The 24,133-nt window shown below is 42.9% G+C and overlaps 1 protein-coding gene across 1 annotated transcript in view; it reads right to left on the bottom strand.

The window, feature by feature from the left end:
• Positions 1-7,539: 7,539 nt before the first annotated feature.
• Positions 7,540-24,133, bottom strand: part of NAF1 (nuclear assembly factor 1 ribonucleoprotein) — a 48,937-nt gene continuing 32,343 nt past the window's right edge. Inside the window, exons 9-12 of the mRNA XM_038755056.1 lie at positions 22,557-22,717; positions 16,986-17,037; positions 12,282-12,384; positions 7,540-8,579 (exon numbers count right to left, since the gene is read on the bottom strand). Of these exons, the coding sequence (XP_038610984.1) occupies positions 8,116-8,579; positions 12,282-12,384; positions 16,986-17,037; positions 22,557-22,717 (780 nt within the window). The 3' untranslated portion in view covers positions 7,540-8,115. The remainder of the gene's footprint in view (positions 8,580-12,281; positions 12,385-16,985; positions 17,038-22,556; positions 22,718-24,133) is intronic.

Genomic DNA, 24,133 nt, shown 5'->3' on the forward strand with positions numbered 1-24,133 from the left:
GTCTCCCGAACGGCATGCATTGTTTGCCTTTCTTCTTTTTGGTGTTAGGATTTTCCTCTGTGTTCACCATGAACCTGTGCAGGTGACTATATAGCTCGTGCCCTCCCTACTTCTCAATTTCAGTTGCCACTCTATTAGATACAGGAGTAGTACCATTCTACTTGGCTCAAATAATAATCATGCTATTTATTAAACGCTTCCCATGGGCCAAGCGCTGTGCAGGGTAGATACAAAATACTTAGATAGGATATAGCCCCTCTCCCATACAGACTCATAGAATAAGGAAAGAGAGAACACATACCTTATCCCCATTTTACAGATGGAGAAACTAAGTCACAGAAAAGTGATTCTCTGCCAAAATGACAAGCGGCAGAGCCAGGATTAGAACCTGAGCATCTCGATTCAGTCCCAGGCTGTTTCTAGTGGGCTCCAAGGGCTTTCAACTTGATTATGAAATGGAGTCAAAGCCATGACTTCACAAACTGGCAGGCAAATTCTTCATAAACCAACACCATCAGTTATGAGCGGCATGGAGGCACCCTTGTCTCGGCAAAGGAGAAATCTTAAAGTCATGACTTTTTAGCATGCCTTTAAATTCCTCCTTTGCTGAGACAAGGGCGGATCCATGCCTCTCTTTTTCAGTAGTGCCCTGGTGGTTCAAACACACTTTTTAGGGATGTGTGGAAAGCCTTGATTTAGTTTCAGTCTGAGTAGCCTCATATCTCTTCTGCCTTTGAACCTTTGTTTCATGTTCCACCCTAAAGACTTTGAGCATCATCTTTTCGTTAGATTTGTGAGGATCTGCCAGGCAATGTTGGTGAACATCCTTTAGGTCATGCTGGTGAATGATGACATAATCAATAAGACGGCACCTCTTAGATCTTGGGGACACTCAAGATGTCTTTCTCATTTATTAATTGAACAACGGTAGTGTTCCTCCCAAGTTGATGCTCGACCTATTTACTGAGCACGTCCAGACCACTGCTGCTTCTGGGATGTCCAACGACCATGCGGTCACCCACTACAATCAATCAATCAATCGTATTTATTGAGCGCTTACTGTGTGCAGAGCACTGTACTAAGCGCTTGGAAAGTCCAAGTCGGCAACATATAGAGACAGTCCCTACCCAACAGTGGGCTCACAGTCTAAAAAGGGGAGACAGAGAACAAAACCAAACATACTAATAAAAGAAAGTAAATAGAATAGATATGTACAAGTAAAATAGAGTAATAAATATGTACAAACTTATACAGGTGCTGTGGGGAAGGGAAGGAGGTAAGATGAGGGGGATGGAGGGGGGACCCACAGCTCACTACACTCACCAACTACTCACACGCAGCTCAAGGACCCTTCTGGTCCACCCTTTATGTGGCTGCGGTGCCCCCCAGCAGAAGGAAATTTCGTTTGATAGGATGACATGGACGGAAAAGTGCTTTCTGAATTTTAGGAGGTGAAAGTGCCATTCTTAATCTGTGACTAAATGTGAATTTATATAGAGACCTGTCCAATTTGATAGTGCTGCTGAGAGCTTTGGGAGCTTTATCTAATTTCTTCATTTTCTTTGTAGTTGCTCACCATTCCAATGGTTGCAAATCTGCACATCTAAATACTAAATAGGCTTCACGCTAAAGTGTAAAGGTATTGCTTCCTCTTATATGTTCTTCCTTTCAAAACGTTTACATACGCATCATCACCCAAAAGGTGCAAAATGCCCCAGCAGAATCATGCAGGCATCACTAGATATTTCATTAGTATAATTTATGAAAATCAATTTCATTTGGGGGAAACAACCCTTCAAACTAGATTAAATATTTTACTTTCAAATGTATTTATTGTTCATAAAAATCAACTCTCTTCCTGGCAGATGTCTGCTTTAGACAAACATACTATTTATTTCCCGTGTCACTAGCGTTTTTCTTTCCAGCTCCGTTACTTAATCTCCTAATGAAAGAAACCTGGCAAATAAAGTGATTCAAAGGAAAGTGATTGGGTAAATGACTCTAAAAGTGCCCACAAAACATTTCTCAAGGAATAGCAACACAGGAGTAAAAGCCACTTGAAAAACTTCTGAGCTCAGGTAGAGCTGTGACACAGAAAGATTAATGGACTCTGCCACTTATCTGCTCTGTGACCTTGGGCAAGTCACTTCACTTCTCTGGGCCTCAGTTACCTCATCTGTAAAATGGGGATTAAGACTATGAGCCCCATGTGGGACAACCTAATTACCTTGTATCCCCCCCAGTGTTTAGAACAGTGCTTGGCACATAATAAGCACTTAATAAATACCATTATTATTATCATTCTCTGGGCCTCAGTTACCTCATCTGTAAAATGGGGATTAAGACTGTAGGCCCCAGGGGGGACAGGGGCTGTGTCTAATCCAATTTGCTTGTATCTACTCCAGCACTTAGTGAAGTGCCTGGCACACAGTAAGTGCTTAACAAAATACCACAATTATTATAGTGCTGTGATGACATTATTGTGACATGTAGCTACTTCGTAGCAATAGGCAGGGGGAAGGACGGAGAGGTGGGAGTGGGGGGAAAGAGTGCTTACAGCAAGAGAAGCAGTGTGACTCAGTGGAAAGAGCCCGGGCTTTGGAGTCAGAGGTCACGGGTTCAAATCCCGGCTCCACCAAACGTCAGCTGTGTGACTTTAACTTCTCTGGGCCTCAGCTACCTCATCAGTAAAATGGGGATTAAGGCTGTGAGCCCCCCTGTGGGACAACCTGATCACCTTGGAACCTCCCCAGCGCTTAGAATGGTGCTTTGCACATAGTAAGTGCTTAATAAATGCCATTATTATTATTATTACAGTACACAGAGCACTATACTAAGCACTTGAGAGAGTACAATTTCCTGAAATTGAACTACAAGCCATTGAAAGTCCCGCTAGGCGTCCCCCGGCCCCCAACTTCCAACAAGGAGCAGAGGAGCCCCAGTCAATCCCCTCCACAACTGCTACGACAACCCAGCGCACACACTTTGGTCCTTACACTAGCCTACACACTGTATCTCGATCTCATCTATTTTGCGGCCAACCCTTTGCCTACATCCTATCTCTGGCCTTTACCTCCCTCTCCCATCCCAGACCAACACCCTTCCCCCCTTCAAAGCCTTATTAAAATCACATCTACCCAAAGAGGCCTTCCCTAACCCCTCATTTCCCCTACTTCCTTTCCCTTCTGCCTCATCTACACCCTTTAAAAACTTGATATTCACTCCAACCTCAACAACTTACACGCACATATCTGTAATTTAGTTTTATGACTCTCTCTCCATGTGGGCTGGGAATGTCTCTGCCAATTCTCGTATTCCCCCAAGTGCTTAATAAAGTGGTCTGCACGTAGTAAGTGCTTAATAAATACTACTGATTGATTCATCGATTTAAAAGCCACTTCAATGGCTAACGCAGAGTAAGAGGGTCGGTAGAAAATAAATTGAGTTGAAGCTTAGAAGACGTCATGCTTCAAAAATAATGGTTTCTTCTGAAAAAGCAATTGCTAAGTTTAATTACATTTTCGCTGCAAGGGTAGGGCACTTGATATTACTTTTCGGGACAAAAGTGAATCCAAATAACTGTTCCATGAAATACTCCCAATACAAAGAAACGACTATCCACTTAAAGATTAGAATAGACAACTTAAGTGTACCAAGAAAAATAATTTGAGTTGCTGGCAAGGTGTATTAATTCTGGACACTTCTTAGAAAATATCTGGCTAGAGATCCCAAACTCTCTATTTTACAAAGGTTCTCAGCATTCTGTTCTAACTCGATGTTGGCACACAATTCAGGTTTTCAGCAACTGGCCTGCGAGCTCACTGGACCACACCACTAGGCGAGAAATTATTTGGGCTTGTTTTGAGCTTCCTTTGATCGGTTTTTCAGAACGAAAGCATCTCGCACAATAACCAGTTGGAGGGTTATGCCATCCCCACATTGTGAATATCATAAGCGTATCATCAATTAACACTTTTGGAGAAGGCATGATGTGCAGAACATTGCAGTAAGCAATGCTTGAACTGAATCCAATTTAGCGGTCAGTAATGTGCACGGCACATAATGATTAAAAACCACAATAATAGCACTTGGGAGAGAACAATCAAATGAGAAGACATCTCCGTCCTTAAGGATCTTAGAATCTTGCAAGTGGAGGGACACTAAAATAAATCACGGATAGGAGGAAGAAAAGGGGCTATGTATATGAATCAGGCCTTATAGAACCTTGTGTGTACAAAATTCATTCAATCGTATTTATTGAGCACTTACTGTGTGCAGAGCACTGTACTAAGCACTTGGGAAGTACAAGTTGGCAACATATAGAGATGGTCCCTACCCAACAGTGGGCTCACAGTCTAGATGTACAAGATGCTACAGGAGGTTGTGAGTACTAGTGCTTAGAGAGCACAGAAGTTCTCCACAATCTGAAGGGGGTTATAATAAATAAATAAATAATAATAATAAAGACATTTATTAAGCGCTATGTGCAGACTATGTGCAGAGCACTGTTCTAAGCGCTGGGGAATTTACAAGGTGATCAGGTTGTCCCCCATGGGGCTCACAGTGTTAATCCCCATTTTACAGATGAGGTAACTGAGGCCCAGAGAAGCTAAGTGACTTGCCCAAAGTCACACAGCCGATGAGTGGTGGAGCTGGGATTTGAACCCATGACCTCTGACTCCAAAGCCCAGGCTCTTTCCACCGAGCCACGCTGCTTCTCTATAAGAGGGATATACATTTTCAGTCCAAAAGACTGTAAACTCCTAGTGGAAACCGTAAGCTTTTAGTGGGCAGAGATCACGCCTACTGACTCTACTGTATTGTATTTTCCCAAGCAGTATAGTATTCTGCATACAGGCGGTACTCGATGAATAATTGACTGGCTGAAGAAATTAAAAATTAATAAAGGCCTACTCAAAGAAGGGGCTTCGAAAAATGGGGAGAACAGGGGCCTGTTAAATTTTCAAAGGCAAGGAGTTCCACACCAAGAATAAAAAGTGGGAGCTGGAGACAAAAACAAAGCATGGATTAGCCAGAAAGAAAAGAATTCTGGAAACGAGGGTTTGTCAAAAAGGAAGAGAGTTGATGGCATTCAAGCCAGTGGTCAAAAGTTCCTGTTTGATGTGGAAATGGGTAACCATTTTAGGTTTTGAAGAAACTAAAAAAAAACCAGACACTTAGAAAACTTCCAAAAGACCCTTGTGTTGGAGGATATTACTTTAGGCACTTCTGCTCAATAAATACGATTGAATGAATGAATGGACTTAGCACTTGTTGGGAAGGCTAATGTCATCAATGGCATTTATTGAGCACTTACTGGGTGCAGAGGACCTTACTAAGCACCTTGGAGAGTACAATGCAAGAGTTGGTAGGCTTATTCCCTGCCCACAGTGAGCTTATGTAATCAGCTAAGTTTTTGTGGTACTGTACCATTTGGCCGTTTTAGGCTAAAACCCTGCAGGAGACATACTTGGAAAAATAACCTTAGTTTTCCAAAACAACTGTAGTCAAATACTGAAACATGTCGAAAACAGACGGTGCATACTAACATTTTTCCATCAAATTCTTAATGGCTAGCAAATGATAGTTTTTTGAATGTTACTTCTTTAAAACATTAAACTGAAATGAATTTACAGCCCATCCTTCAATTCTTTAAATGAGGGACTGTACTCATTGGAGCTTGAGTACCTTGAAAACACAACTCAATTAAACTCTGGTTTATTCTCGTCTGAGAACACAATAATGACCATAAAGCAACATAATAGGAACACATTTCTCAAAGCCCTGCCCTTATGAGGGCAACAGGTTCCAGTAAACATTTTACCCTCTACACCAAGAAAATGCACTTTATAGTCCAATCATGCTAAACTGATTTCAGTCTACGTCAAGGTGGCTACTACAATACTAGCCCATGGACATTACAGTCCAAAATAAGGACGCATATACATGTTTATCACTAACAGGAATAAAAACAGTGATTCCAAACTTACCTCTCCAATGGTGAAATTACTTAGGAGATTTGAGATTTGCCTACTTGTTCCCAAAATCCTATCTTTTCTTCTTTCCCATGTTTCCATTAAGATTTAGTTGGGGTATTGTATCGAGTTTTGTGTTTCTAGTATTTCATCAGTGTTAGCCTGATGATAACCACCTCAGTTAGGGAAAGGTCAGGAGGGAAAGTTGTACAATGCTTCAGTCGTGGAGACTCATAGTCCAGCTTGTAGGAAAAGTGGGCCCTGCTGACAGACAGGGAAACATAATCGGAGATCACCTTTTTTCCACTCTCCATGCAGCCTGTCAGCTCTTTTGCTCCCGGATTCCAGGGTTGTGGAGCTGGGGGAAGCCATCGTTAAGGAGGAATGGCCAAAACCTCCTAAGAGGGGCAGCAGAAGCAGCATCGGCAGAGTCCTGGACCCCAGAGATGGAAGACTGTGAGGTCAAGGAAGGAAGCAGAGGAGCCCTGGAAGAGCTAAGGGATTCCCAACCCCACTCAACTGTGGCAAGGGAATGTGGGCAAGAACAGTAATGAGGAGAAGCTTGACTTCAAAGAACTAGTTCTTTGCATGAGAATTGGCCACAGCATCATTCAAGCCAGGTTCTTTGAGTGACTCAATAATAAAGACACACTGTACTTTAAAGACAATTTTGTAAATGTTAGCTGGTCCTAATAAAATCTATGCCCAGATTTGTTCTGTTTACTCAATCACCTTGCCCCCTTCCACCTCACCGCTCTCCTCACCTCACTATAACCCAGCCCACACACTTCGCTACCATGCTAACCTTCTCACTGCGTCTTGATCTCATCTATCTCATCACTGACCCCTCGCCCACGTCCTGCCTCTGATCTGGAACATCCTCGCTCCTCAAATCCAACAGATTACTCTCCCTCCACCTTTGAAGCTTTATTGAAGACACATCTCCTCCAAGAGGCCTCCCCCAAGTCTCACTTTCCTCTTCTCCCGTTCCCTTCTGCATCACCCTTTCTCCCTTCGTCTTAACCCATCCCAGCCCCACAGCACTTAAGTACATATCTGTTAATTCACTTATTTATATTAATGCGTGTCTCCCCTTCTCTGAGCTCATTGTGGGCAAGGAATGTGTCTGTGTTGCCAATTTGTACTTCCCAAGCGCTTAGTACAGTGCTCTGCACATAGTAAGCGCTCAATAAATACGATTGATTGATTGATTGATTATCTGGTTTTTGCTGTACTGTACTCTCCTAAGCACTTAGTACGGTGTCCTGCACACAGTAAGCGCTCAATAAATACAATTGAATGAATGAATGGCCTTGGAAAAGTGGTTTCTGTGAAATGGATCACCTGATCATTCATAGAAATTCATTAAATGCTAGTATAAATAATCTTAATTACTATTATAATTACTTTTTGGTCATTCAGAAAAGGAAGACCATATCTTACAACACTATGATTTAATTCCTCTAATTACTACAAAGCATACATTTTTCCATCTCCACTTGCAAGACACAAATAAACGTAACTCAAACTTCATCCAGTCACTACAAAATAACTCACAAAGACATTATAGTTTATAAAAATATTGTTTATTTAATAAGTCTGAAATCTCCATTTGTTGAACGTACAAAAATATTACGACATACATTGAATTGATATGTATTCAATTAAACTTTAAATCCCTGAAGAAAACCCAGGCACCTCTTCTGAAGCAAACGCTGCTAAAGAATTTTGAATCATAGCTTAGTAAATGGAGCAGACTATGCCCAATTGGATTTTTGCTTGAGACCGTGTTGTGTTATTTTCCTCACTGCATTTTCTTCTCTCTAGTACGTAATCCTTGTGGGAAGGAACCACGTGTACCAACTCTACTGTATTGTACTTTCCTAAGGGTTCCGCACACGGAAAGCACTCAATAAATGAAAAGTCACAGTTGGGCTGTTTATTCTTTATCAAGTTCTACACAAAGTTACCTCCCGCTTCACTTTGCCCCGAAACAGTTCCATATAGTAGTCCATGAATCACCGTTACATGCTACTATACGCTGTGTAGGTACAACTATAAGTAGAGATATGTAGTAGTATATATCTCTTGGTTAGGAAACGCAGCTCTCAATGCAGGAATGATGAAAATGATGATTCGCTTAATAATAAGGAGTGAATTGTGAGGAATGCCCACCTTGAGAAGGAGGAGGTGGTGGGGGTGGGGGCGGAGGGGGAAACTGGGAATAAGCAGAGCTGTTTGAGTGAGGAGCGGTCATATCAGGCACCGGCCAACTCATGTTTAAGTGTGGAGGTGGGGGAGGAGGGGGAGGCGGAAAATGATGCAGGTCAAATACCGGAGGAGGGAAAGGGTACGGTGGCATAATGGGACTGTCAGGAGGAGGAGGAGGAGGAGGAGGAGGCGGGAGAAATGCTAAAGAAGATTCATGAGAAACAATGTGTTGGGAAGAGAAGTACTGTTGAGGAGCTGGCCTTGGATAGCAGGCCTGAGGATATCTAGCCCTCGGAAAGCCCCGCGTGAACTCTCTGTTTTGGTATCCTCTTGGGTGTTCTGAAAACAGGCGTTGAGCAGACCAGTGTTGGCGCACGTCTCCATAATTTCCACCTATGGGAAGAGGGGAAATAGAACATCACGTCTGGTCTTGGAAACCACCAAATCAGCTTCAGCACCAAAGTCCTGGTGATTTAGCTGTTTGATAATTCTGATGAAGCTTTGCCAGAGGCTATGCCTTATACAAATGAAGGGTTCCCATGCAAGATTTTCATGGTCCAATTTATAGAAGAGATAAGTTTAATTAAAATAAATCTGAAAGGCTGGAGAGTAAGCCCTTACTCCCAACGGAAAATGAATAAAACTCATTCAAGAGCAATAAAGGTAAATAATGTTTTAAATAATTACTGGGAAGTCTAAAGAGATTTGATTAAAACATCATTAGGAAACACAGGACACTCACTTCTCTTCCCCAAAAAGGAGAAAAGATTTCCCCGAGTGTGTTCTGATAGTTCAAGAGGAAATGAGGCTAATAATGGTGAACACGAAGACTTCATTTTAATTAAAAGTTCCATTTTATTTGCATCCTCTGAATCATTCAACAGCCACTGGGTATAATTCAAGGGTGAAGGGGGGAAACCACCTTGGGATGAGAAGGCGGTTCTTCCCCAGAAAAAGGCATGTTTTGCTGTCTCCCTAAAAACAAATGAGGGAGTAAGAAAAGTCGGGGTGGCGTACTCAGTACAGCAGGTACCCCCACCCAAGAGCCTGGGCCTTCCTCAGGGTCAAGGGGATCAATCAATCAATCAATCATATTTATTGAGCGCTTACTGTGTGCAGAGCACTGTACTAAGCGCTTGGGAAGTACAAGTTGGCAACATATGAGCACCCCTGAGTGATTTGCTCCGGGCAATCTCATTTAGCAGAAAAGCCTGTGGCTGTGATTACCTGGGGTCGGGTCTATTTTCAAATATTTTTATTTTTCTAGGAGAAAGCTCCTCTTTGGTTTAGAAGCTACCCAGGAAGAGTAGACCAACATGCCCATTTAGCTTTTTGGGGCAATGGGCTCTCGGGGAAAGGGCCTGGGACTGGAATCCAGGAGAACTGAGTTCTAATGATAATAACAATAATAATGATATTGGTTAAGCGCTTATTCTGTGCCTAGCACTGTTCTAAGCGCTGGGGTAGAGTCAAGGTGATCAGGTCTTCCCACATGGGGCTCACAGTCTTAATCCCCATTTTACAGATGTGGTAACTGAGGCACAGAGAAGGTAAGTGACTTGCCCAAAGTCACACAGGTGACAAGTGGCGGAGCGGAATTCGAACCCACGACCTCCGACTCCCAAGCCTGTGCTCCATCCCCTATGCCATGCTGCTTCCCACTGGGATGCTGGAACTTCGTTTCCTCATTGGTAAAGTCAGGATACTACTCTGTTACTTCACAAGAATGTTGTGAGGCTACAATGAGATCACCAGAAAACACTTTGGAAAAATCAGTGTTACAAATATCATCATTAGTGCTCCTCGCAGACCAATGTTTTTGGAGCCGCGTAACACTAAACCCACCTCCAAATGTTCCCAGGGAACTTGACAACAGCTCAACTGCACATCAGTTGTTCCAATCTTATTATACCGACTGTCTGCCTACTGTTGGCTACTGCAGGAGCTGACTGATGGGACAGCGGGGAAGGAAAATGACCCCCAGAGGAAACCAATCAATTATTTAATGATTCACCAGACCAACAAAAATAAGAGGGGACAACTTGGCTTCCCCTCTTACAAGCCTTCTGGGCATCTCCCCACACCACCTGGGCCCCAGACATAAGGGCCGACAGAAACCAACGGATTAATTTATCTACATTGCAAATCCTTAGCTAGAGGCCAAAGGCCTGGCTGATTCAGAAGGCTCCTGGCCAAGACTGTTTAATTTAAAACTGAAGTTCTTGGCATTCGGTTCCCTCTACGTGATCTTGGGACATAACATTCCAGTGCGATAGTGTAAGTAATTCATTCTCCTTGCAGATGAACCAGAACATGTTTGTAAAGTATCCTTTTCTGAAGGTGGATGGGAAGAAGGAAAGAGACATGAAACCTCACCAGCAATCCCAGGTGAGTGACTGTCAAACGGCACGCTCCTGGGCCGATCAAGAATTCGATTGCACAGGTGAACAGTGGGCGCCACTGCTCGCCAAAATTAAACACCATATACAACCAACAAAAACAACAACAAAAAGACCACATCCCTGCCCACGAGATAACAAGCGAATGCTATCTACACTGAACTGTGAACGATCAGCGGTAATTCTCCCCCTTTCGTACCCCGATCAGTGGGATAGAGGCTAAGGCCGTTGACTGCAACATTGCTGCAATTTAATATCTTTTAATGAAGCTTTTTTCCCAATGCATATTAGGCCCTAATATGCTTTGCACAGCTAATATCTACTATTTTCAGAAATACACACCTATGGTTTTTATGAAAAGCCCTATTACACCTTCCACATTCAACCAATACGCTCAGTGCAGTAATTTACCTATGCCAGACAATTCAGTGGGTTAGTTCAAACTAATAACTGTACTGCATTTTGCACCGTAGAGCCTGAGCAGCAAAGGGCAATTAATCTCATTGATTTTTTTATCAAAATTTAGGGTACCGGTCACCAATACACACTGACCTGCCAGATCCGGAAATAGGAGCGGGGTTGGGTGGGAGAGAAGGTTTAGTGAGGGACACATCTTTACTTCCAGGAACACATGCTACTAGTCTTGCGGCAAATCCCGGAGCTGTGTTCTTGGGCTCCCAACTGCGGTATGCAGACGTGGAAGCACAGGACCGAACCGCAAGTGCCCAAATGGGCCAGAGACAGTGTTACTGGGCAACTGCTTGGAGAATTCAACATGCACATGGAATGGCACACAAAGTCAGCTCCCGATACTCAAAGCCTAAGGTTTGCCAATTTGCAGAATCCCCAATTCCCTGGAATGAAACATTGGTTTTGCCTAATCCTCATTCCTGGGATGATTTTTTTAATTTTTAACAAGAAAGATTGGAAAGGACTCTTTAAAAGTGCATACATATCAACGGAATACTTACTGAAAAAAAGAGTCATGACAACATTAACATCCATTCAATCTGTGGATCAGTGGAATGTATGAAATCTCTCATACTTGCTCATAACAACACAGGTTAATATTTCTTAAATGCTTACCATGCCTACTATTTAAGACTACTTAGTACAGTGCTTGGTACATAGTAAACCCTTAAAAAAATGCCACTATTATTATCTTGGCAAAGATTATACTAAGCCTTGAGGTAGATGTAAATTAATCAAATTAGGCATAGTCCCTGCCCTACATGTGGCTTACAGTCTAAAAGGGAGGGACAGTATGTAATTAGTCCCCTTTTTATAGACGGGGAACTTGAGGAACAGAACTGTTAAGTAACGCCCAAGGTTCCACATTAGGCAAGTGACAGAGCAGAACTAGAACCTAGGTCTCCCGACCCTGGAGCTGTGCTCTTTTTACTGGGCCACACCACTAGGAAGAGATAAAGTTGCAAGGGAATTTTCCTTGAAATTCTCCTTTATACTACTCACTACATCAACAGTAACACCAGTGACAACCGGGTGGGGAGGGTGAGGGGGCAGAAGAAAAGTGAAAGCAAACTAGGGAGCTGAGTGGGGCTGGGAAACTGCCTCCATCAGCAGAATCTGTGGAAATAAGATGAGTTTTCAGAGCAACTACATTGAGAAATGTCATTTTTAGCAGGCTTCCCTCTCCTTGAATTCCAGGCTTGAAGAACCCTAAATTAACACTCACCTGGATCATTTGATTCAGGTTTCAGTTTTTTTCTTCCTTGGGACTGGGATTTTTTCTTCTGTTTTGCTTCTTTCTCTTTTTCATCATCACTGAAATCCAGAGCCTGGGAAAAGTAATCAGAACTGTTTTGTTGTTTCTTCAAACACATCACTTGTCTGTGGGAAAATCAATTCTTAGTGCTCAAAGCTCAAAAAAATGTTTTGGGGGTCTGCTCGAGCTAATGGAGGCAACCTGCATGATGCTTGACTTATGCAGATTTGGGACAAAGGAAAAAAGGTCTAAAAAATTTTTCAAAAATACACCTGCCCCATAGTTAATGGGCTAAAACTATAAGAAAGCGTTTAAAATATAGACCAAGTAACACATTCATATACTGGAACAGGTTAGTGAGAAGGAAAGTCCTTTGGACATCTTTTAAGAGTGGAACACAGTACTCTTTCAAAAGAGCCCTATTCATTACACCGTTCTTCAAACAGTCCACAATTGCAAGTATATTCCCTGAGCAGATAATGGCATTTTTCTGCTTCATGGAATCCAGAGCGGCAGTTTTGTTCTGTTCTCGCAGAACAATGTAACAGCAACACTAAACCAGCATCTTCTCTTAACAGTGTAGTGGCAACACCTCAAAATAATGAAGCAAAAACAGTGTTGTAGCCAAGAAGGCAAGCAACTGCGGGCTTGTCTCAGCTGCCCAGATGTAGTAATTAACAATGCAGCAATTAGACCTCAATAATTATCATTCTTGCTTGCTTATCATTCCAATCAACCAGGCACTGTCCCTCTAACCCCCACTGAATATCTGAAATTACATCTTGCAGATACAACATAGGGAGAGGGAGACAGGGTCCCCCAAACCCGCTATAACAAGAGTTTACTTGGAATATGTACATAAATCTAAATCTATATTATCCATTTGCATGGCATGGTAGGAACAGCCCTACTCAGGAGACAGATGCACGTAAGTCACACCTGCCCTTTAATTCTTTAAAATGCCTTGCTCAAATCTCAACTCTAGTACCTCAACTTCTAGATCAGGGGTCAGCAACCCCTTCCACCCCGCCTTCTAAGCCCTTCTAAAAAGAGCTTTAAATAAATACTTTGGATAAAGAACTTTATCCAAATCTTCAACCAAAATTTTTTTTTATATATTTACAATTTTTCACTTGTGGTCTAGAAGAAAACTTTCAGGTGCCTGTGATGGGCCACTGAAGTACATCTTTGAAGTTTTACTGTTTTTCTTTTTTGTTACGCAGCTCAATAAATCCTGAATCTTGCCAACAAATGACCCTCTGAAAAAGAAAATATGCATGGTTCTCCGAAGCTGGCAACTCACAAGCTGTCAAAGACATATACAATAGGGGGATATCATATACCATTACTGAGGGGCAGCTAAGCTGCAGGGAAAAACTTACATGGCTGAGCCTGTCTCAGGGAGGTATTATAATTCCTTGGTGGGCACATTCACAAAGTAATCAGGCTTTTATTAGCAGAAGCCAAGGAACTTCCAGCTTGCTACATATGTTTCCTGAACTATTAAGTATCACATACATGTCTGATCCTATTTTGATTGCTTTCAACGCAGAAATCTCTTTTAAAGTATCCCCACTGAAAATACCATTCAAAAACCAACTTCATAAGAACACAGAGACTAGATCAGGATGACAGCAGCGAAGAGGTTTTAAGATTAGGCACAAGGCTACTTTTTAAGCACAAACCTCAGTCAGGTTGTCATGTTACCGAATCCTAAAAAGTAAAATGCCTTGACTGATTCTTCTGACACTTGCTCACCTAAGGGGAAGTGCTTGGTCTCTCATAGACACCAAGTATCTCTACTTAATAAGTAAGACGCTCAGGCCGTTATTTTTAAAGCTCCTTGGCCAGATGGTTACTCTATTCTGCAGTTGTGGTGAGTGAGAGTGTAGTGACTCTACTTTGTGTTATTTGACCTTGGGAGCAACAAGGCAAAAGTGACTCCATCTTGTACTACTTGACTCTGGGAGCAACAAGGCCAAAGGACAATATAGAGGAGGAACTGTTTTATCTCTCTGAGGGGTTTTGAGTAGAGGAACTGAACTGTCTTGCAGAGGGTTTAAGGAGGGGCTAAATTGCACTGCTGGGCAGGAAAAGAGCTGCCAAGGGGGGATAAGCCAGGGGGGAGGGGTCGCCTTCCTCTCTGATTTACCCCATAAAGAGCTAACTAAGGGGTGAAAGGGGTGAAAAATATTTATTTTATTTTGTTAGTATGTTTGGTTTTATTCTCTGTCTCCCCCTTTTAGACTGTGAGCCCACTGTTGGGTAGGGACTGTATATGTTGCCAACTTGTACTTCCCAAGCGCTTAGTACAGTGCTCTGCACACAGTAAGCGCTCAATAAATACAATTGATTGATTGATTGATTGAAAGGCAACAGGCAATCCTGAGCAGTTCCCCTGCTACAATCCCCTGAGAACAATGGATAAAAGGGGAAAGAAATGACCTTCTTTGCCTGGTTCGTCTGGCATGGAACCGCCTAAGCCATGCACTGAGACACCCTACGGCTGCACCTAAGACGTGAACCAGGAGGCCGCCGAGCTGCAGGCAGTCCAATTCCTTGAAACTATCATCTTCACCAAGACTTGGGGCAAACCAGTGGATTGATAACTACAGGTGTTGTGCTTTGTGTGTATGTGTGCGTGCGTGCGCATATGCACCTAACCCATTTTAGTTTAAAATAAAGCTTTCCACCCTAACAGTAGTGTTTTGTTTACTTTTTTGAAATATCATTTGAGTGCCCAAATTAATAAGGCAGTCAATCCCTGGTTAAGGGCTCGTAGGTTAAGCGCCTCATATTGTGGGGGAGCAATACCTGGGCGGGGCTCATGATAAGCAGCAGAAACTGAATCCGAAGGTAGGAAACAACTATTCAACAAATAACATTCCCCTAAAAACAGTCCAATTCTAAGTGGCAAAGCTGATGGGAAAATTCTTTGGTTTTCAAAGAAATGACACGATCTTGAGATAAAGAAGAAAAGGAAGAGGAAGGATTTTGATCTGTGCCACCCTTTGACCGTCCAATCCAAAATACTCATATGAACCACGGGGACTATGTAAGAATCGTACATCATTCATTCAATTGCATTTATTGAGCGCTTACTGTGTGCAGAGCACCGTACTACACGTACATCCACCTGGTGGCCTGTTTTCTGGCCTCTGGAAAGATTGTGGTGACATCCTAACTCACTTCAAGCTGTCATTTTTTTCCCCCATGAACTCTTCCTCCACACCACCCTCCGAGGAAAGGGGAACAAGGGACAGCACTGGAAGTGGCCACAGGAAAATCATCTTGGTGACTGGCATCGGGTTGGAAGTGCCAGAAAAAAAAGAGTATTACCAACGCTCTTTCAGTGAGAGGGACTGAGTATTCAGGAGAGCAGACCCGCCATCTATGTGGCAGAAAAGAGGGCAACTCTTGAAGCTGCAGCTGTGAGGTGGCAGCAGTGGTGACTGTATCACAGTGGGAGGGGAGCTATGGAAAGTGCCCGCTCAGTCACTGCAGAGAAAGGGAGTGGAAACTGCCCCTCCCAAACTGTGGCCCAATGGGAAGCTCAGGGTACACTGAGTCCCAAGGGGGTATTAAATGGGGTTGGGAGGCCCAAACCCTGAAAAACTGAAATTACTCTGAGGGAGAGAGATGGGGAGACACAGATTCATATCAAGAGAAAGGGGGGGAAGGAAAGGGGGGAGACACAAATATAGATATATGTCAAGAGAAAGGAGTAGGGGTAAGGGAGTGGGGACGGACAAAAAGTGCGCACCAAGAAAGGGGAGGAATGGAACTAAGGCCTACGTGGGCTCTCTAAAGCTCCGAAGCTTAGAAAAGCATATGTTGCCAACTTGAACTTCCCAAGTGCTCAGTACAGTGCTCTGCACACAGTAAGCGCTCAATAAACACGATTGAATGAATGCCTAATTTTCAGGCAATCTCAAGGATTCACAGTTCTAGTCAGAAGACTATTACCAACATAAGAAAAGAACAAGTTTCCCTTTTTTTTTTTAGCATGGCATTGGATTTGAAGCTCCACACACTGTCTTCTTCATTCATTCAATCATACTTATTGAGCGCTTACTGTGTGCAGAGCACTGTACTAAGTGCTTGGGAAGTACAAGTTGGCAACATATAGAGACGGTCCCTATCGAACAACGGGCTCACAGTCTAGAAGGGAGAGACAGAAAACAAAATAAGTGGACAGGTGTCAGTCATCAGAATAAATAGAAGTAAAGCTAGATGAATATCATTAACAAAACAAATAGAATAGTAAATATGTACAAGTAAAATAAATAGAGCAATAAATCTGTACAGACATATACACAGGTGCTATGGGGAGGGGAAGGAGGTAGGGCGGGAGGGACGGGGTTGGGGAGAGGAAAAAGGGGACTCAGTGTGGGAAGGCCTCTTGGAGGAGGTGAGATCTCAGCAGGGCTTTGAATGGAGGAAGAGAGCTAGCTTGGCGGATGTACGAAGGGAGGGCATTCCAGGCCAGGGGGAGGAACCCTAAGTAGATTGCTTCAAGAGAGAGAAAGGGTACCTTGGACCAGGTTTCGGTTGCAGGGTCAAAAGATACATTTTGCCCACCATGGCTCTAGTGACAGAAGTGTTATTCAAGTTCCAGCCATCTAGCACTTCTTCACAGGCAGGACAGCAATGGGCTAATTGACCTATACTTACTTCTGGAGGTGGCTCTTGATCATTCTTCCATGATGCATCAGATCCTCTATCTCTAGAAAAGGAAAGTAGAAAAAAAAATGCTACCATAAGTTATTATTTCTCCAACTCTTAGACTGAGTTCCATGTGGTGCGGGAACTGTGTCCGATCTGATTCTCTGGTATCACCTTCAGCACTTGGCACAGTGAAGGGATGGCCACACTTCAATCCATCAGTGTCACTTATTGGGTGCATACCGTGTGCCGAGAACTGCACTGAGTGCTTGGGGAGTGCAATACAGTAGAGTTGGTGGTCACAATCCCCGCCCTTAAGGAGCTTGATCATGGGGTGGAAGAGGTGCAAATGAAAAACAGAGCAGGGTCAGGCACGTTGGGCACAGTGATGCCCGCTGCCGCCGGAATCAATAATAAGGCCCATGCCCCCCGGCTGGTCCCGAGCTGCCCACTAACCACCCCTAGAACAGTGTTCCACAGAGCCGGCATTTAGCCGATACCATGATTATTAGCTCACATTACGTAACATCAGCAGAATTATAGCCTTCAACTGTCCAGGCTGTCCAGGCTCTCTAACAGAGAACACGCACTGCTTTTTAACAGGCATGGAATAGCCCAGTAGCTGTGAGTAGGTTTCTGTGAAATAGTAATGGAACGTATTTCTGCCTTCCCATTGAGAAACGTGAAACTCCCCAGATGAGAGGCTTGGCCCCCTAAAAAGCTAAGAACCAATTCTTCAGCAAAATAAAACGCCTGAAACGTTTGAGCCTGCAATAAACAACAATATAACTGACCAATTTGTGTGCGCCGCAAGAACTACGAACACCCTAAGTAGATTGCTTCAAGAGAGGGAAAGGGTACCTTGGACCAGAGCTGAAACTGCTGCCGGCTGACCTGATGAGGTCTTTCTTCCAGAGCAGCATATTTAACCTCTGCTTCCCAGAGGGGCCCTCAAGTTGGCTGCTTTTGGAGTTCCTTTACTTAAAAACCATGTGGAAATGAGTCAAAAACACAGTACTATCATCAACAGTATTATTCGGTGTCTACTATGTGCAGAGCACTGTACTAAGTGCTTGAGAGTACACTGCAACAGAGTTGGGAGACAGGCTCCATGCCCGCAAAGAACTTACAGTGTAGCAGAGGTGGGGACAGAATGGGGGAGAGTGAGAGGGGGTGTCATCAGTTTTTGCTCTTTTTTAAAAAAAAAGGATAATTACTTTTTTCAACTAACCTAATCTGCTTCTCAATGGCTTCTTGCCCTTCCTTTCCTATAAACAGCTTCATTTCCCATTAGCTGTACATCGCTGGAACAAAACTGCTCTAAAGGGAAAACGTGAAAGTCAAATTTATGGAGAAAATCCACAATTCTACTTTTGCAACCTATCCTCCATCCGGAGCAAGTAAGAATGAACCTTGACTCTATTCGTGGTCAAAAGATTAAAATTTTCATTGAAATATTCCAAAGATAACACATCCATTGCGCAGGTCTTTATTAATAATGGATAGGACATTTTTGAAAAGACTTTCCTCATGACAAACTAAGGAAGGAATAAATTGAGCTTTTTCACTTAATTTTAATGCTGCTTTATACAAGTTCGCTTATAAATAAATATTAGTGTGCATGTCTGAATGTTCAGTCAGACAAATGTAATCGTCTTTCAAACTTATTAAAATCTCTTGGTTTTGTCAAGGCAAAACTAATGAGCCTGGAGTCATCGCTGAGCGAAAATGTCGAAGAATATCAATTGGGTTTTTACAGAATATGAAAGTTATCAATTAATCGCTCTGGCCGCAACAATTCTAGCCTTTAATAACCTAGCAAGCATCAATTTTTCAACTGATTTAGGCACTCAAATATAAGGAAACATGTATTTATAAGGCATGGTTAGCACATCTCTTCTCCATTAAAGTGAAAGTACAACTATGGGTAATGATTGAACAATCACACTTGCCCCCTTCAAAGCCCTTCTGAAGGCTCACCTCCTCCAAGAGGCCTTCCCAGACTAAGCCCCCTTTTTCCTCAGCTCCCCCTCCCCTCCCCATCGCCCAGACTCGCTCCCTTTGCTCTACTCCCCTTCCTCGCCCCACAGCACCTGCAGGTACATGTACGTATCTATAATTGTATTTATATTAATGCCTGTTTACTCGTTTCGATGTGTATATATCTATAATTCTATTTATATTGATGCTATTGATGCCTATGAACTTGTTTTGATGTCTGTCTCCCCCCTTCTAGACTGTAGGCACGCTGAGGGCAGGGACTGTCTTTTTTTATTGCTCAATTGTACTTTCCAAGCGATAGGTATAGTGCTCTGCACAAGGTAAGCGCTCAATAAATACAACTGAATGAACGAACCATGGTTTTCCACAGGATTGCCTCTTCTGTATGGATCCAAATGTGTTTTTATAGGTCAACCATTAGGCTTATGAGGGAGCCAAGTTATAATCAGGCACGATTAGCAATCGTGAGACGTTAAAGAGTGGGAAGGTTAAGGATAGGTGGCAGATTTATGGCAGCCAGAAAGATGGTCCAGTTGCTGTTCTGTACATCAGACTCCCTCTGAAACATGGTAGTGCCCAGGGTTAGATTGTTAGCACACTGAACAGCAAAGGAAACTTAAAGGAAAGAGTGTTGACACCACCCTGCGACGAGCACACTCTGCCATAGCACCCGTTGTCCCTCTGGATTTTGGCACGAACCCAGGCGTGGAAGTGGGGAACGTTTCTGAGGCGACATGAACCTGCTCGGACTCTGCTTTGAAGGAAAGAAATGGCTTTTGCGCCTTCTTGTAGCATTGGATCAGGTGAGTGAAAAGAACAGTGCAACCTTTCCTTCGCAAGTTCTGCAGTAATGCATAAGGGCATTTTTAGCTGGGGATTGTATGACCTCTTTCTTGGTGAGGTCCGCTGGGTAGGGACCGTCTCTCAATGTTGCTGACTTGTAATCATAATAATAATAACGATAATAATAATAATGACGGTATTTGTTAAGCACTTACTATGTGCAAAGCACTGTTCTAAGCGCTGGGGAGGTTACAAGGTGATCAGGTTGTCCCACAGGGGACTCACAGTGTTAATCCCCATTTTACCAATGAGGTAACTGAGGCACAGAGAAGTTAAGTGACTTGCCCAAAGTCACACAGCTGACAGTGGGCGGAGCCGGAATTTGAATCCATGACCTCTGACTCCAAAGCCCGTGCTCTCTCCACTGAGCCACGCTGCTTCTTGACTTGTACTTCCCAAGTGCTTAGTACACTGCTCTGCACACAGTAAGTGCTCAATAAATACTATTGAATGAATGAATTGGCTTGGTCACATTTTGTTTTGGGGCACTCAGTTCTGCTACCAAAGTGATTTCACTCGATGGCGGATTTAGGAATAGTCGTCAGACAGCGTGACCCTGTCTGGTTTCAGCATGGTGAGGGGTGGGAAAATGATTACATCATCAGGTACTTGTACAAAAATAAACCTGTCAGATTATGTTGGAGATGTAACTTCACTGTGTAAGGATTTAAAGAAAAATAATAATTTATCCTTTCTTGACTGGAAAATAAAACAGCAGACTGCTTAGTCAATCCCAACTAGTCCGGTCTTGACGTCATGTGTGAGGCAGCAAATAACTCAAGCACTCCTGAGGCTGGAATGACTCAAAAATACATCAACGCTCTAAAATATCACATGTAATAAAAATCACGAAAACTGGAGTCAGTCAGGCAATGAATAGTTCTTTCTCATACATGAAATTAGGATTACTTGAACAAATGAGACACTGTATCCAGTAGCTCTTCTATTTTCCCATCCGGAAACAAGAAAAGGGACAGCTCGGATTGTGACGTGGAATGAATGACTTTGGATTCCTGAGCAATGATCACTTCCCAGGGCAGGTGACTGCTTATGCAAAAATCACTTTAATCTAAAGTATTTCTGGCATTAAGTTTTCCCACCTTCCAAAGTAGTAAAACCACTCCTACTCATTTTGTTGTGGAGAGGAACGGTATGAAATGCACTGCTTCTGATTAAAATAATTGATGTAGAGAAAAAAATAAATAATTTCATACTTTAGGGGAGTAAGAAAGGGGTATGAAGTGGGTATGAAGTACTCATAACAGTGCTAGACACCAAGCAAGTGCTCGATAAATAAATGATTGATTGATATGAAGGATGCAATGCTCTAAATGACTTCCCACACTGCAAACATCTAGATCTTGAGGATAAGGGGAAAGTGCAGAGGAAAGAGAGGGACGGGGAATGGGAGAATCTGTGTGAGGAGTCCCAAGCACTTTGTATAGTGATCTGCACGTAGTAAGAACTCAATAACACCACTGATTGACTGAAGAGAAAAGCTAGATTTGGCAGAAGCAGTAGCTTTAAGTGCAGCTGCTACCTTACATGCTTTACAGTGGGGCCGCTGTCCTGAAGGAGAGAAACAAACGTGGACTAGTGGACAGAGCCCGGGAATGGGAGTCAGAGGACCAGGGGTCTAATCCTGGCTTTGCCACGTAACTGCTGTGTAACCTTGGGCAAGTCACTTTTCTCGGCCTCAGCTTCCTCATCTGTAAAATAGGGATTAAGACCGCAGGTCCCATGTGGGACAGGCACTGTGTCGAACCAAATTATCTTGTATCTACCCCAGCACTTAGTACACTGCCTAGCACTGGAAGGGCTTAAGTACCATAATTATTATTATTCTTATTACATGGGGAGGGTGGTTTCCAACAGAAAGTCCTTACCACTGGCTTTAAATCTCTCAATCAGCTCACCCCTTCGTACCTTACCTCACTGATCTCCTACGATATCCCAGCCTACGAACTTTGCTCCTTTGGCACCCGCTTACTCACTGTGCCCCCATCTCATCTATTTTTGCCACTGACCTCTTTTCCATATCCTCCCGCTAGCTTGGAACTCCCATCTTTTCCATATAGGCCAGACCACCACTCTCCTGACCTTCAAAAGCATGATTATTAAGGTCACGTCTCCTCCAAGAGGCCCTCCCTAATTAAGCCCTCTTTTTCCCGGCTCCCTCTCCCTCCTGTGTTGTCTAGGTACTAGACTGTGAGCCCATTGTTGGGTAGGGATTGTCTCTGTTGTCGAATTGTACTTTCCAAGCACTTGGTACAGTGCCCTGCACACAGTAAGCGCTCAATAAATACGACTGAATGAAAGAATGAATGTGACTTTTGGGCATTTGATATTCACCCAACCCTCAACACCACAGTACTTATATGCATACCTATGAGTTATATATTATGAATTATTTATTAATACTAATGTTGGTCTCCCTTCTAGAATATAAACTCATTGAGGGGAACGTGTCTACCAACTCTGTTGTACTGCACTCTTCCAAGTGCTCAGTTCAGTGCTCTGCACATAGTATAAACACCACTGATGATGGTGGTGGCCAGCAGACTCACAGACATAAGAATATGCTCAGTCACTTTATGAAAACATAGGTCACAGCACAGCTTCATGTTTGGTTACCAACAATGCATGCTTCACGTATAAAATCTAGTTATTTAAATCACAGTTAGTCCCTATTTCCCCTCTGACCCCCTGTAAAAAAAAAAAAAAAGGAAAACTTACTGCTTTAATTTCTCTGTGAATATGTACTGAGTGAAGTCTTCCATTGATGGTGCAAAATACATCGTATCCTTTAGTTTAATAGACTTTTTTTCAATGTGTTCTGAAGAGTTAAAGCGTAACACATAAAATGGATGTGAAACAGGACCAAATATCTCAAATATCTGTAAGAGAAAACCCAAAGAAATGGCAATCAGATGTAAAGATGATAGGTACCTGGTACAACTTTGAAATATTTAACTTTAACAACAATTCATACGGCTTACACTTTCAAGGTCATTTTTAATTTCAAACTGGAATAAAGAAAAAACCTGCTGTAAAGAAATCTTACTAATAAAACTCCTTCTGTGAGTCAACAAGAACCACTGTAAAAAGTAAGCTTCTGGTTCACTTGTCTATTTAATCCCCTGAAACCATTTTGTAAAATACCAAACTTTTTGTGCCAATAGTGAGAAATATTGATGAAATTAAAGAAAAAGAATCAAAGCAGAATTTAAGCATGTAGGCAAGTTTCGCAGCCCTCTGGTTCGGTTCTAACTCTGAAGAAGCCATACTAAAAGAAAAAAAGATCATTTATAAAAACATTTCACCATAGGGTATGTGATTCCTCTGCTTTTCTCTTTAATTTGCAGTGAACTCATAGCCACAGGCTGGAGGATTAAAGACTGGGAAGCCTGCAGTTATCAAGATGCTTGTTTCATGTTCATTTTTTAAAAATGCAAATGCACATAATACCTATGGAGTAGTTTCTCCTTTACTATTCGTGCTCTTCAGATACCTGGTTTGGAAATACACTTCCTGTAAATATACCTTTTCATTCATTTATTCAGTCATTTATTGAGGGCTTATTGTGAGCAGAGCGCTGTACTAAGTGCTTGGGAGAGTACAACAATAAACAATCACATTCCCTGCCCACCACGAGCTTACATTCTAAACGGGGGAAGACTGATAGCAATACAAATGAATAAAACTACACATATGTACGTAAGTGCTTTGGGTCTGGGTGGTGGGGAGGAACAAAGGGAGCAAGTCGGAGTGACACAGAAGGGAACGGGAGAAGAGGAAAAGCGGGGCTGAATCTGGGAAGGCCTCTTCAATAAGGCTTTGAAGCAGGGGAGAGTCACTGTCTGTGGGATTTGAGGAGGGAGGGTGGTCCAGGACAGAGGCAGGATGTGGGCTGGGGTCAACGGCGAGATGGGTGAGATCAAGGCACAGTGAGAAGGGTACCACCAGAGGAGCGAAGAGTGTGGGCTGGCTTGGAGAAGGAGAGAAGCGAGGTGAGGCAGGAGGGGGCAAGGCCCAGTTGCTTCCGCTGCTTGAATTTATAAAAGAATGAGGTCAGTGATCTACAGTTGCCAAAGGCGTACACTCCTGGTCAGTCCGTCACAATGGGCAAGACTCATACGCTCCGGAGTGTCAGGACTAGAGGATTTTAAGGGATTTTAGAATTAAGCTCCGATTTTCTAATGCTTTAGAAACTTTTAATCTCACTTCTGGAAGGAAAATGGGAGCGATGTGAGTTAAGTGACTTAGTTTTGGGTTTTTTTTTTTCGGCCCGCAAAACAGGGATTTATGACAAA

The sequence above is a fragment of the Tachyglossus aculeatus genome, chromosome 12 (assembly GCF_015852505.1).
Source record: "Tachyglossus aculeatus isolate mTacAcu1 chromosome 12, mTacAcu1.pri, whole genome shotgun sequence".
Taxonomy (NCBI): domain Eukaryota; kingdom Metazoa; phylum Chordata; class Mammalia; order Monotremata; family Tachyglossidae; genus Tachyglossus; species Tachyglossus aculeatus.